The following is a 15,872-nucleotide window of genomic DNA, read 5'->3' as shown; positions in this document are numbered from 1 at the left end:
ACTTAGATAATCCAGAATAATCTCCCCATCTTGAGATTTATGATCATGTTTTCAAAATCCCCTTTGTCATATAAGATCCTATTCAAAGGTTCCAGAAGTTAACGTGTGGATATATCTTCAGTGGGATGATTGGTGGGGGTGGGGGGTGGACATTTTTCAGCCTTCATGCTGTCAAAGTACCATTTCAATGAGTTTTATGAATTATTAACTCCAGGGAGGATAAAAAGTAAATGCAAAAATAATCATAATTTCCTACATTATTTATTTGGGAATAGTGTTCGTATAATCATATCAATATAATTACTAAATATTCATCTGATCAAAAGTAAGAGATGAGCATACTGAGGAGGTAGGAGTGGGAACTGTGCACTTGTGAGATAGGAATGGAGAAAGAAAGCAGCATTTTCCTATTCCATAATAGGAAGTCAACGGAATATGCCTGAAACTAAAAAGAATATTGATAGAGCATTGCTAATATATTAGAAGAAAATAAGATCGAGTAAAACATGTGAACGATGTTGCCTCTGGAGAAGAGGAAAGAGATCAGGGACTGCTCTACAACTTTGAACTCCTATAAAAATGATAAATAAATAACAGATTGAAAGAAAAGGAAGGACGGAGAAAAAATAATGTATGGAGTCAAATTAAAACTATTAAACTGAAGACTGTTAATCTCCTTCATTAAAAAAAGATTTAAAACAAAAAACTTTCCAGTTCATTGTATTGTTTAAGATTCATGCCTGCATATATCAGAAACTTAAACTGGCCAAGTTTAAAACAACAAAAAAAAAGTTTTAGTGCAGGCAAAAGCCATTCATGAGCCCTAGATTGGCTGGGGCTGTGAGCCTGGAGCTGGCACTTGAAGCTCCTCTCCCCCAAGTCTCCCTTCTCTGGCTATCCTTTCCTTTTTCATTCCTGCTGCAGCTCAGCTCCTGGAAACTATCCTTGGGATGAGGCATCATTACTTCCATTTGTGGTTTTCCAATGTGAGATGGTGTTTCTCAGAGCAGTGCCCTCTTCTCCCTCCTCATACTGTGTCTGGAACTCCAGGGAAGGAATTGGTGGAATGTTTCCTGCTCAATAACCACACGGTGGCTGGTCTTCAGTTTTTCCTTCTAGGGATTGTTAATGATATTATGGAATTTTATTTTTAAAATAGGACACTACAGTCATTTGAAACAATGAGTTAGCCATACATATATGTGTATGTGTATATAGTAAGATGCCTTTGATATATTATTCAGTGAGGAAAGTAAGTTGTAAAATATATTCTGTGCATGATGCATAGTCTGTGTATTTACATATATTTCATATGCTTAGAAAGAAACTGTAGCAAACTGGTGAATTTGAGGAAAAGATGTCAGCAAACTGTTCATTGTCTATATCATACTTTTACACACAAGTGCATACATTTGCATTGTTTGAATATTTGAGTATGATAAGAACAAATGAAAATGGGAATTTACCTATAATGAGTATATATTGCTTTTATAATAAGAAACATCAGGAGAAATCTTTACCAATTTGCATTGCCTACAGGATACAATCTAGGGCCTTCTATCCTGAAAGAGTCTCAACAGTCTAAATACCAATTCACTCTACTCTTCTGCCCTAGCCTCTTAGCTGTCCTTCACAGGTCTTCTACTTGAGCCTTCCTACAAGTTGTCTGAATAAAGCTTATTCAAATTCCAAATAGAAATCCTTCTCACTGTGTATTGAACAAACCCAGGGTGTCTTTCCTCTTCCCTTTGGTAGTCCAAATCCAGATGTCTGGAAGTCCTTTCTTCCCCACAGGTACTTTCCCTGCCCTCCTTTTGATCTTCATTTCCTCCGACAAGTGGCACCAACCTAGTACCTTATTTGAGGTGTTGATGTCTTTAGGCCCTGAAGGGAAGGAACCATTATTAAGTGTTGTAGTTTTTCCATTGTCCAGTATTGTAAATGAGCATTATCTGCTCAGCATATTGAGAATTAAGCAGTGAATGAAAACAGTTGCAGGGTTTTTTCCTAGATGTTTACCTGCCATCTCAGAGATAAATGACAGGGGAGGTTCCAGAGGATGTGCAAGAGCTGAATTGAAGTCAAAATTAAATTAGACAAAGCTTGCAGGCTTTCAGGGCAGAACCCAAGCAGTATTGCTGCTAAGGGATCCTCCCCACCAGAGGATTTCTTTTCCTGCCTCTGCACCCCTCTCATTCTTTTTTTTTTAAAGAGAGAGAGAGAGAGAGAATTTTTTTAATATTTATTTTTTAGTTTTTGGCAGGCACAACATCTTTAATTTGTATGTGGTGCTGAGGATCAAACCCAGGCTGCACGCATTCCAGGCGAGGCGCTACCCCTTGAGCCACATCCCCAGCCTCTGCACCCCTCTCATTCTAGTGCTTTCCTGAGTATTAGAATATATGATCAATCATTTATTACTCATCCATTCCTTGGCAGAAGTGGGAAAACAAGTTTGTATACCTTTGAGTTAATAGAATTTATCTTTTTAATTGATCATGAACAACATTATGTTTTAAATTTTAGGTGTGAAATTAGTGTCCACTTCTAGTCAGCACAGTTGTACACACACACAATCCCAGAGATTCAGGAGGCTGAGACGGGAGGAGTGCATGTTTGAAGCCAGCCTGAGAAATTTAGAAAGACCCTATCTCAAAATCAAACATAAAAAAGGAGCTAAGGATATAGCTCAGTGGTAAAGGAACTCTGGGTTCAGTTCCCAGTACCTTTCCCAATGAAATTAATAATCCACTTCTCACAAAATTGTTTCTATCTTCTCACAAAATTGTTCCAGGTATATTTAAGGCAGTCCTAAGCCACTTTAGCTGAGTAATCAAAATGACTCTGTCTTCAGTGCAAAAAATACCTTGTGTGTTAACAAACTTCTCATTTGGGGATTTTATAATTGAGTTCATTCTCTAAAACTTTTTATTCTCAAGTATGCAACTCGGGCCTCTTTCTGGCCACAGAGATTTTATTTGGTTAAAATTTAGGGACTCTGCTTAAACCAGAAAAGGGCATTGCAGTCTCTTAGGATAGGTACCCAGAATTCATTACATACTTGGAATAATTCAATATAATATATTGGGCTCATCATATGATTCCAGGAATAGTCGTGCTATCCGAAGGGAGCTGGGCCAGTTTGTTTTGTAAAATACTCTCATGTACAAAGTTTTGTTAGGAAAGTGATTTAAATAAAAGTTCTGAATACAGAGGTCCTTTGGGTTGGAAGAAAATAATTAAAACGTTAGCCTCAGGCAAGGAGCCCATGATCCATGAGATTCTTTCATATTACATGTCCAGTGAGTTGCTTTACTTGTGAACTAGCTAGTCACACTCATGGAGCTAAACTTGTTTGATATCCCGCCCATGACTGGGGAAAGGCAAACTCCCAGCCCTGGTGCTTGGCGGAGGGAGGGGCGAGGCCTTTAGATGAAGAAGCCAAAACTCCATGCTACAGAAACTGCAAAGTGGGAAGGGAAAATATGTGAGAGGCATCAAAGCCAGGGACGTTGGCCTGGCAACAAGCACAGTGTGATACCTGTGGCCTCTTACGAAGTGCCTCAGCCAACCTGTGAGAGCATGTTGGACATATGCTTAACAGGGCTGGAATAGCAGACACAATTATCTACTGTGAAATGGCTTGGAAATTATTAAACCTCAGGGATATTTGGATGTATTTTCATTTGGGTCATTTCTGCTCATGGGCCTTTGACCAGGAAAGGTTGAGTGCATTTGGATGCTGCACGACTCAGAACCCCACAGCTCACCCCTGCCTCCACTTAAACCCTATTAGTGTGACCAAGAGAGGCATTGCCACTTTCATCACCCTCCAAGATTTTCTCTGCTTTTAAAAGCAGACTTTTATCTCGGCTGATTTAATGTAAGTTCTGGTTTTGGTGGTTAAGCATTGGTCAATGTGGGCAAGAATGACTTACCTACATTGAATTTTACAGATGCTTTTATATTCCTTTTCCAGATGTTCTGCTTAGGTTGACTTTAATGATCCCTAGAAGAAATGACCACATGTTTGTATGATGTAAATGTAAAATTGTCCAAAAGAAAGATTCTATTTTGGGTGGTTGCATTCGGATTTAAAGTGTTGTGTTCAAATCATTAACGTTACAAAAGTGAAGTACTTTCAAAAGCTTAGTTCAAAGTATACTCTTAAATTAGCTCTCTACTCCTACACATTTTGAAAAAAAGTAATAATATAAAAAGGACACAGTGACCGGAGCTGGGAACAACTCATGCACATTAATATTCCTGGAACATTAAACACTTGAAAATAACTTATGGGGATGATTCCTTTAGGGATTTGCTTGTAATTAATACAAAATAATTCTTGATTTTTTGATGAGTTAGTTATAATTAATGCAAAATCATTCATGGGTTCTTTGACTTAATGAATTTCTTTAGAAATGTTGGGATGAAGTATTAAGTAGTAGTTATGATGGCACTTGACCAGGGGACTTGGAGTACTAGAATGCTGTCGCATATGCCTTTATACAATTCTGAGGGAGATGACAAGAAAGCAATGCACAGAATCCTATTTTATTATGCTGGTCTATGCAGGGTGTTACTTTTAGCTACTGGAGACAAAAGTTGGTCTTCTGGTCTCGACAATTTTGGCTGCAGCTTACCCTGTTTATTTGCCTCAGTGTTTAAGCTTCAGTCTTTAAAATATTATGCATTAAAGGGTACCTCTTACCTCAAGTAGGTATGCATTATTTAGAACCAGCGGAAAGAAGCAAGAGGAATAAAAAGGGGCTGTGCCTTTACCAGGGTCTGAAGCAGAGCTGACCTAAACCATGAATAGTTACTGCCCCCCCACCTCTGACTGAATCTAATCAAGAGAGGAGAGAGAGAAAAGGGGGATTAAAGGAAAAATTTAAAAAAGACTATCTTGGTCATTCCCAGGGATGCAGACCTGGCTATGCCCTGACATCTCTAGCCTTCTTAATGGAAGACTAAGGTGAAGGATTTGTACATCCATCTCTGCTGCCATTTTGATTCCTTGAACAGTTTTCACTCTGCAGAGTGAAGTCTGCTTATTATTCTTCAGCTTCACAGCATCTCTTTGGAGGGTGGAGTATCTTTCTCCTGATATGTGGAAAAGAATAAAAAATAATATGGGGACTGTTATTGTCCCCTTACCGCACACCTTCAGATTAAAGGTTGCTACTTTGATTGGCAAAGCTTCATGTTTAGATTTATTCCTTCACTTGTGTAAAATACATCATGTATTAGCCTGTTTGCCAACTTTGTCAATGTTAGCAATCTAATCCTTAAATCCTGTGAGGCTTGGCAAGGGAACCTCCCTTTAATTCTTTAGGAACTGTGGATCACTGATGTTGTTGGCCTTATGCAAAAGTAGGTTCAAGTTCTCTTCCTTTCCTTCCAAGAATCTGTATTTTCTAACTTCTTTTGTAGGCAAGTTCTGGAAAAAGAGCAAATATGTAAAAATCTAGATGGTATATGGAAAATTGCATCAAAGAAGTTCTGGCAACTTAAAGTCTAACTTCAGTCCATAATACCTAACAAGTTTTATCAGTGACAGTCTTCTGTGACCTGAAAGTTTCCAGATCAGTGAACTTTTCTCAGGCTTTGAATTCTCTTATGTAGACATTCTTCTTTTTTTCTTTAATTAAGAAAACTAATTGTAAATGGATATCATGGTTATTTATATGTATGGGAACAAAGTGATGTTAAGACTTATGGATACAGTGGAATCATTGAATAAGTTACTTAACATACAACTTCTAATACTTTTTTGGTAATGAGATTATTTAAAATGTACTTAATGACCTTGAAATGTACAATAAATTATTTCCTTAATTCACCATTGTGTTCTATAAAGATGAAAAAGCTTTATTTCTCCTGAGTAATTAAGATTTTGTGCTTTGGGGCCAGCATCTCCCCATCTCCCAGGATCCTGTATCCACACCACTCTTATTCTTTGCTTCTTTGAGTTCAGTTATTGTAGATTACACATTTGACTTTCTGTGCCTGACTTATTTCACTTAGTATTAGTATTTTCCAATTCTGTGTTGCAAATCAAGAAATTTATTTTTCTTAGGCTGAACTAGTATTACATTGTGTACATACATCACATTTCTTTATTCATTCTATACACACACACACACACACACACTCTTATTCATCTGTTGGTGGTTACTTGAGTTGATTCTATAACTTGACTATTGTGAATAGTGATATATCAACCATGGCAATGCAGACATCTCTTATATATTAATTTTAGATCTTTTGGGCAAATATCAAGAAATATAATCTCTAGATTATGTGGTAATTCTATTTTTAATTCTTTGAGAAACCTCCACACAGTTTTCCATAATGGCTGTGCTAATTTACATTCCTACCAGTATACTAGTACAAAGGTTTTCTTTCTCCATATTCTCGCTAACACTGATCTCTTTTTTGATCATAGCCATTCCCGCACATATAAGGGTCTGTTTTTCTTCCTCTTATTGAATCTCTGTTATACATTTAGGCCTCTTGATGGTCTCCCATAATTCTCATTTGCTTTATTCATTCTCTTGCTGTCTTTTTTGCTTCTCTGATTTGATCATTTCAAATGTTCTGTTTTCAAGTTCACTAATGCTTCATCTTGATCTAGGTTTTCACTGAATCTTTCTATTGGATTTTTTTCTAGCCTCATTTTGTGTCTTATTTTCCAAAGTTCATGTAGTTGTTTAAAAGAAAACTGTAAACAGTCATGCATTTCTTTATTTTGGGGATACATTCTAAAAAGTGCATCATTAGGCAATTTTTTTGTGCAAACATCACAGAATATATTTATACAAACCTAGGTAGTACCACATAGGCAGACAGCATAGTATAGCCTATTAATTCCCAGATTGTACTTAATATTGTAGACACTTGCAACACAATGATATATGTGTAACTAAACCTGTTAAACATAAAAAATACAGTAAAATGTATAAAACATAATACATGGCATACCTGTCTAGGGCACTTACCATGAATGGAGCTTACAGAACTGGAAGTTGCTTTGGGTGGCTCTAGAAATAGTAAGTAATGTCAAAGCCTTGGCATTATTGTGCATGACCATAGGGTTGACAAGCATTGTACACTTAGGCTATGCTATATTCATTCAAAGCTTTTTTCTTTCTTCAAATAGAAATTAGCCTCAGATTATAGTATCTTTTTTATATAAGCTTTGTAATTTTTAATTTTATGGCTCTTACATTAACATTTAGCTTAAAATGCACATGAACAGTTAAACAAAAAATGTTTTTATATACTTATTATATAGTATTTTCTAGTTAAAAACTAAGACACAAACACATTCGACTAGGCTTACATAGGACCAGGATCTTCAGAATCATTGTCCCCCACCTCCATATCTTTTCCCACTGAAGGTCTCCAGGGGCACCAACACAAAAGGAGCTGTAATCTCCTAAGGTACCAATGCCTTCTGGGATTCCTAGTGAAGAACATGCCTGAGGCTGTTTTACAGTTAACTTTTTTCTATAAATAAAAGGAGCCCATTAAAATAATAATAAAGAGCATACTATAGCAAATATATAAATCAGTAACATAGACATTTATTTTCCTTATCAACGATTATGTACTTCACATAATTGTGAGTGGCTATACTTTTGTACTCCCATTAGTGCTTTAGGTTTGTTTAAATCAGTGTCACCAAAAATCCATGAGTTATGCATTGTGCTGAGATATTACTATGGCTGTTATATCACTAAGCAACAGAATTTTTTAAATTTCATTTTAATCTTATGGAATCACTGTCATATTTATAGTGTATCATTAATGAACATATTATGTGGTATATTACTGTATTCTTTTTAAAAAATATTTATAGTTGGAGATGAACACAATACCCTTGTTTTAGTTTTTTTATATGCAGTGCTAGGCAAGCACTCTACCCCAGCCAATGACTGTATTCTTGTTGCTCATTGAATATTAGAGAATCATTCTAAGTCATTTGTGTTGTTTTATTTATCTCCTTTAGGGTCTATTGTTTGAGTTCTGTTGGTTTATTTTGGAGGCATCATGGTTTCCTGATTCTTTGTAATCCTGTTTCTTGCATTGGTGTCCACACATTGGAGGAGATAGCTACCTCTTCTTTTACAGGTATTCTTTGGCAAGGATCTTCACTATTTAGTTTAGCTGTGACTCTGGATGGACTAAATGATAATGACTCTAGGCAGGCATTGTATGCTTCCAGTTTCTCTAGTGTGTGGCCCACTGCCTTTGCTCTGAGTTTGAATGGTTCAGGTGGCTGGTCTCTGCTATCTGACTGAGCTCTTTAGTCAGGCTACAGCTGCCTCTGATTGAACTTGACCTCAAAGCATATTCTCTAGCTAGATGGTACCACTGTTTGAGTTCATCAGTTGGACAAGGTGCAGGAGGTGCCCTGAGGTTGGGTGGACTCACTGATTGGGATGGATGGGGCCAATTGCTGTCTTCAGTGGATATGCATATTTGAGGTTTGCCTCCCTGCCTAGGCAGGGCTTGAAGGTGGACTTTGGGTTGAACACTTTTAAACTTTTTGATATGGCAAATCTAACCCCTGCTCTTTGCAAAAAATTGCTGCTATAGTTTTTCTCCTTCCTTATGTGGAGCCCTAGGTTAAGGTTCGGTGATGGTCCTGCAGGCTTGATATTCAAGGATTCAAGCCAGGTAGAAATCACCACTTCTAGTACTGACCAGTGGAGCTTTTCAGATGGGCTTGACTGTCAGCATATACTTCTGACTGGGCAGTATGCTGGCAGGTACATAGAACTACCACCAAGATCTGCATGCTGACTACTGTGAAGTCTGTCTCCCTTCTTTGTTTCCACTCTACTCCTGGTGGTCTACCATGACATTGATCCCTGTGTTCCCCATTAGGTGGGATAGGTGGGGGCTTCCTGAGAAGCATCTCAAAGAGGTAGAGGAGCTGGATTTCACCTCTGGTTCTCTTTTCCCTCTTTATAGTAAATTGTTGTCCCTGGGGTAAACTTCTTTGTTGGACTCTGTGTCCACTTGGAGAGGGAGAAGGGTGATGCACAGTGAGACCATTTCTCTTACCCGTTTCATGCAGTTTTTATTCAGTTCTGTGGACCATAAGGTGTCTCAGGCAGACTGTCTGTTTTTATTTTTTTTCCACTAAGGTGTTCTCTTGGGATAGTTGCTGTTTGGCCTTTCTATGGGGTAGTGAACTTGGGCCTTCTATTCTTCTATCTTACTGATCTTCAGTTAGACATTCTTGACATCCCCTTTTCTTTTTTTAATTCTAATCATTCCTTGATATTCATGGCCTTACATAATCCTGATTCCTGCTCTATCACCTGTGCCTCCATTTCCTGTTTCCCTGACCATTTCTGGGATTTACTCAGTCCTCAGTCTTTGCCTCTCAATCTTGCCCGTCTCTTCTGAACTTTTTTGTTCTCTCCAGTCATCTCCCACCTCCCCTTTCCCAGTCTGAACTGCTACTTAGACTTTAGGGCTTACTTTCCAACTGCCTTTGCAAATCAACACTTTGGATGCCCTTCTGTTATCTCAAACTCAGCATATTTTAAAAGCTAACTTAGAGTTCCTAAAAAATTTACTTCTCCATTTCTTCCAATAAGCATATGTACTACCAGACACAGCAAGGGCTCAGTTAATGTTCTTATTATATCCCAGGGAAAACCACACACACCTCTTCATTTATCTTCTCAAACATTTCTCTAATATATCTCTGCATTTAAAAATAATATGTAATAAGTATAATTTATATGCAGTGAAATATGCTAATCTTACATATAAAATTCATTTAATTTAAAAAAAGCATACATGCTTGTAACCAGCATCCCATCAAATATAGAACATTCCTGTCACCATAGAAAATCCTATTCTGCGCCTCTCCCAGAAGCAAGTGCTGTTCTGATATAAATCAACAAAGACAGGTTTTCTTTGAAATTTTAAACAAATATGTTTATAAATATGTTTATAAATATGTTTATTATATATGTATATAAATATGTTTTACAATTTGTAGACTTTTTCTTTGTTTCTAGGGTCTGTGTCTCAGCATTGTTTTAGAGATTTGTCCATTATTGTTGTGGGAATCTGCAGTTCATTCCTTTTTAGAGTATTCCATTGTATAAAAGAATCATTTTATACTATGATAAATGTTTTGAACATACTGTATTTTGTATATTAAGAAATAATTTTATTAGGTGGTAATGACAGTACAGGTCAAACAGTTTTATCTGTTGAGCTATACTAAAGTATTTACAGAAGAAATAAGGTATCTGATTTGCTTTAAAATAGTTTTAATAACAAGTAGATAAAACAAGATTGACAAAATGTTGATAATTGTTGAAAAAAGGGTTCATTTTACTGAACTGTCTCTGACTTTGTTTTTGTAATAAATAGTTGAGACATGAAAAACATAGATATTGACCCTAAGTGAGAGTTCTGGCTCTGAAGAAAACTGAAAATGTGACTGAGATTGGTCACCTAAAATCATTGGTGGTTCTTTCTGGCATTATCACTATAGTGAAAAAGATTTTTGCCTCATACTTCTAATCTCATTTGAACACCTTCCCCGGGGGAGCTGGTGACTTCAGTGTGCAAAATCAGAGCTGGGCACTTCTTGCCTTATTTTGTTCCTGTAGCAGGCTGGAAAGTCTTCCCTTCCCAGAAGGGATTTGATTGCATTCATCCTTTTAAGGAAGGATGTTCTGATATAAAACTGAATGAACATGGAGAGAACATTGTGGCCTGCCAGTGGTTTACTCTGATTCAAGCTGTATGTAGATGGCTGCTCATAGGTCACCTCTGCTTTCTGAAGAGCCACTTCCTTCTCTGCTGCTCCAAGCTGGACACCACCAGTTTTTCTGTATGATATGCTATAAATTCCTCAGGAACGCCAGAAGGGATACACCTTCTCTTGCAGTACATGCTTACCGAATACTTCATTTTAAAGTCTTTCTACCCCATCTGCATCTCAGGGATGACAAGTACTATTTCATAGCATGCACAGAAGTGATGCATAATAGCTGTATGGAAAATGCCTGGTCATGCCTGGTTTCTCTGCACTTTGTCATTGGTGATATGTGCTATAAGACTTTGTCATTTAATAAAGAGACTTTGACAATAATTCATTCTACTTTCTCTTCAAGTGTATTTATCTTCAACCTTAGGGCTCAATTTTTTTTAAAGCACCTTGTTAATTGTGTCTTATACCTGTTTTTGCCACAAGGAGTACAGTTTTGATGACTTTGTAATTTTGGTGTGTCTTTGCCTTTAATGACAACTAGTTGCTTTTATAGTTGACAAGAAAACTAGATTGGTTTGCTGGAAGCAACAATATGTGCTGTCTGGAAGAGATGCCAAAGCTTGAATGGCTGTGGCTGGCAGGGTTTCCATTCATTTGACCTGGGGGCTGGGGGCAAATGGATTGTGGATCGAATGCCATCCAGCTTTCAATACATGTTGTATTTCTTTACCATTCTCTCCCATAATCTGCTTGTGTAAGACATTGTCTTTGGAAAAAAAAAATTTTAAAGAACATTTTGATGTTTCACTGGTGCCCAAGGTCTTATTCATTATTTAGGTTTACATGATTTTATTTTAATCACATTTATATCTCATTCATTTTTATAAATTCAAAGGCTAATGCTAAATAATAATAACAATAAAAATGCCAAGTTAAATGTAAATAATAATGTTACCAAAATGTGAAAATGTATTTGTTATGGCAGATAACATAAAACTAAAAGTTGATGAGAACCAGCTGTACTTTTAATAGGTTTACAGAGTCGAAATGATAGGACATGGCAATTTCTAAATTTTAAATTTCTTAAAATCATTATTAATCTTACATTGTTGAAATTCATGAGAAAAAAATTGCTTTTTTGCATTATCTTCTGGACATAACCCACTTACTACTTATAGACCTCATGAGATGATGGGTCCCATCATGGTCCCTAATTTTTTAATTGAAGAATGCTGACCTCCAATGGGGAATCTGGGGACAGCATGTTTGTGAATAACACTTTTTCCTTCAGTGTCAGAATCCTCTGATTATTCTCTAAGTGTGTTTTGGGAACCCTTGCATCAGAATCACTTGCATCTTAAATAGCTTGCCCAGTGAATATGGTTAAGTGTACTGCTTAGGATTGGAAGTTTATGCAACATAGAGTAAGAATGCCTCTCTGTCTGGTTCATGTGACACATTGTTTTATGATGAGTGTTTTTTCCTTTTTTTATCCTCAGGACTTGTCAGTCACGTCTGTAATCTATTCACTGAAACTGCCACACTGTGCTTGGATGCGGACAATAAAAACAACAATGAGATGGCAGCCACACTGCTATTTTCCCTGCTTGATATTTTGCATGGCATACTGACGTATACATCCAGCGTTGTACGCCTGGCTTTGCAGGTAGAGAATCACTTTTCTTACATCTTGAACAATCCTACTCAAAGTCACACTTTCCTCTTTGTTGTTTCTGATGAGTATTATCTTTTTAAAAATAACATTTTATTCAAGACTACCAAAAGCCAACTTGGGATGACCAATGTCAAGAGAGGATTTGATCACAAAATCCTAAGGGAAGACAAGAGAGGCATAGTAAGCAAAGACTTAGCATTAGTTGGGAAATTACTTCTGTCTAAGGAAAGCACTTCCCTGAGGTGCGTCCTAGGGCAGGCCAAGTAAGGTGCAGACTTTCATGTCCAGACTTCATCAGCAAGAGGGGTTAGCTTTCTAGAAATAATGGATTGGAAGTTTTTGCACGCACACACATTTGGTGTAATAAGATACATGTAAACATGTATGTATATCATATAAACTTTCTCATTTGCTTTCCCTTATAACTGTTAACGTGGAATTGTGAGGTGATTTGAAGGATCAGAGGTATATTCATTGGCTATAGAAAAATTCAGTTGGGCCTGAAGTCTAACCTGTGCTTACTTAGTATCATGTCCTAAGGACAGAAGGAGATGTGGTTTTATTGAGTGCTTTCGTGTGATATGTCTCCACATGCCTAATTCATTTGATGGTCTCTCCTAACCAACTGACTCAGCTGATTTCTTAGATCAAGAGAAAGGCACATAGCCAATATGAATTCATTGTGATGTTTAAAAGCCTGGTAAAATTACAAGAGAGGTATATCAAATAGTAGCATCCTAGCTCAGATATATGCAGGAGCTAAAGTTGAACTGAACTGTTTTGATACCTTGCCAGGAGTCAGAGTAGCAGAGCCAAGAATGAATCCCTAGACCCTGGGTTATCACTATGATATATGGTATCTTTTATGCACTGTTAAGCCAGTCAAGTATTTGGCTTGTCGAGTATGATTTAATAAATAATTCCACAATCCTTGGAACAAATCTGGTAGTTACTAAGTGTTTAACCCAAATTATAAAGCCAGTAAGTTAACATGGCCTTCGTATTATCTTGTTGTTTTTATTTGCTCATCTATAATCATTTTAAATTAACAGAAAAGCATTTTAAGTACTTTGGGAATCTTGAGTTACTGTATTTTTTCTAGCTTTTCCTTTTTTCTACAGAGTCTGTCTTCAGAGAATATAAAACTACAGTGGTAGTTTTATGGAATTCTTCAAGAGATAAATACCTTGGTGATATCAGTCTATAAAAGACTATGTCTTGTAAATTTTAGGTTAATAAAAAGGATCAGAAGTTAAAAAGCCCAGATAATAGAAATTCTCCTTTATCACAATATATAAATATATATATTTAGGGGTATTTAAAAGAAAACTCCTTAATACAAATGTTTTCTAATTATCTTTTTTCCCGTTGGCTACTGTGCCAATAGATCATTGGTTTTAATTTTTTTCGTAATCTTTAACACTGTCTTTTAATGCTATCATCTTTCTGAATCCTTCCTTATAATATCTGTCACATATTGCTTTGGCCTCGACCTCTGGCTTTGATCTCCATGATACCTGGCATCAGTCTGAAAGAGGTAGAGTCCTTGAGACTGAGTTAGGGGAAAGAGTTGGGGAAAGAAATGGAGTGCTCATCAAAGGCATAGCCACCTGAAACACGGAGCTGTAAGTACTTTGCAAAACCATCAGTCACCTTTTCCATTTACAAAATACTCCACACTAGGGATTCTTTTGCACTCAAAATCTCTATCTACTTTATACAGAAACTTCTTTAAAGTAGAATTGAAGAGTGGCAGTGTGTAAATTATAACAGTGGTTAGATTTATGAAGTACTTTTCTTTTCCAAGGAAGAGAGTGGTTTGATCCATGAGTAGTGAGTGTAGGCAAGTGTCAGACTCTCCATCTAGAGTAAAATCACTGCCCCCAAGTTTCCCTGAAATTCAGCATTGGTCCAATTTTAACCTTCTGAGTGTTATGTGTGACATATAGAGAGATAGAAAATAAAGTGCTTTAGATTCACTGGTGTGGTGAAGTGTTGGGCCTTGCAAACTGGAATATCTTCTATTCAAGGGCCAAGCACACCTGTGTGGGCCTGAACAAATCACTTTACCTGTTTGAGTACCGCTTTTCTCATCTGTAAAGCAGATATGATAACTACTCTGCAGAGTTGTGGTGAAACTCAGTATGTATGTATAAATATTAAGTGTCTTACATATACTTGGCTCGGGAAGTTAGCCAGTAATTGGTTGCTGTATCATAAACAGCAACAAGAAGAAAGGTACTCAATTTCTTGTCTATAACAAGCTTACTGTGGACCATGACTTCCTCATTTCTGTGTCCTGCTGTATGAGAGGGCCCTTAGTTCATATTTGCTGATTAACTCCTAGCAGGCTTGTGAGTTATGTTTGGTGGTTTATTTTGTACTTAGGAGCCTAGCATAGGGCTAGGCACCTATAATTTAAGTAGAGGTCAAGAAAGAAAAGGGTGTTAGCTGTCAGGGAGCTTACGGTTTAGTAAGGAAGATGGTCAATACACAAATAATAAGCCAATTTTCATTTTATTGTATTGAGAAAAATGCAACAATTGAAAGGTACAGGGTGCTGCAGAATGACTAATGGGAGAGGGGCCAAACTCAGTTTTGAGGCTGGGGATGGCCTTTCTAAGGAAGGTAAATATTTAGTAATATAACCCAGGTTACCAAACTTTCCATTCCTAGGTTTTTTTCTGTCATTTCTGAAGTGGGTGTAGGAAAGCTTTTTACATTATTCTTTAGTTGTCTGTTCAACTGTTGATAATTTGCAGGTGTATTGTAGTGAGTGTAGGCAAGTGTCAGAATCTCCATTAGAAGACTGAGATAGGGTCACTGCATTTTAGTCTCACATGCACATAAAGCTTATCTATGATTGGGGAGGCTGTAGTTTCTATTTTTAGAATCTTTTGGAATTATCCAGTTTGATTCTTCAGTGGTCTTCCCCTTGTAGCTCTTCCCCATGAATTGTCCTGGCCCAGTTGTTGAGTGCAGGTGAAATTTTTCTGCTGTAGCCCATGGTCCTGATCATATCCTTTCCTTTGAAAACTTCAGTGACACCTCATTATCTATGACACATATTTACGACTCTCTGGGGAGACACTCAGGCTCTTGTATGGTTCAGCCACATGATGTCTCATCTGCCAGGCTTCTATGCTGCCCATACCCAAACCAAGCATTCCCATCACCATCTTCTAAGTGGATCCTGATTCTTGTTACTCCCTTGCCTTTCCTCGTGAAATCCCCAACTTCCGAAATTACATACTCCACATAGACTTTATTCAACATCACCCAAATGATGAAGTCATTTGTCACATTATGCCACCCAAACTTTGTTTTTATTTCTATTGTAGAAGTTTTGTACTGTCTTTTGTGAAGTTGTTTGGAAACTGGTTATCTTTTAAATTTAATTGTGAATTCCTGGAGAGTAAAGACTGAGTCTTGGTCATCTCTGCA

The 15,872-nt window shown here is 37.1% G+C and overlaps 1 protein-coding gene across 1 annotated transcript in view; it reads left to right on the top strand.

Moving 5' to 3' along the window:
- Ulk4 (unc-51 like kinase 4) overlaps window positions 1-15,872 on the top strand; it is a 539,981-nt gene that overhangs the window by 377,965 nt on the left and 146,144 nt on the right. The window contains 1 exon segment of the mRNA XM_077795670.1: window positions 12,253-12,419. Coding sequence (XP_077651796.1) covers window positions 12,253-12,419 — 167 coding nt within the window.

This window comes from Urocitellus parryii, chromosome 3 (genome assembly GCF_045843805.1).
Source record: "Urocitellus parryii isolate mUroPar1 chromosome 3, mUroPar1.hap1, whole genome shotgun sequence".
Lineage (NCBI taxonomy): Eukaryota > Metazoa > Chordata > Mammalia > Rodentia > Sciuridae > Urocitellus > Urocitellus parryii.
Note: the sequence above shows the minus strand (reverse complement) of the source record. Positions and strands in the feature narration are given on the sequence as shown.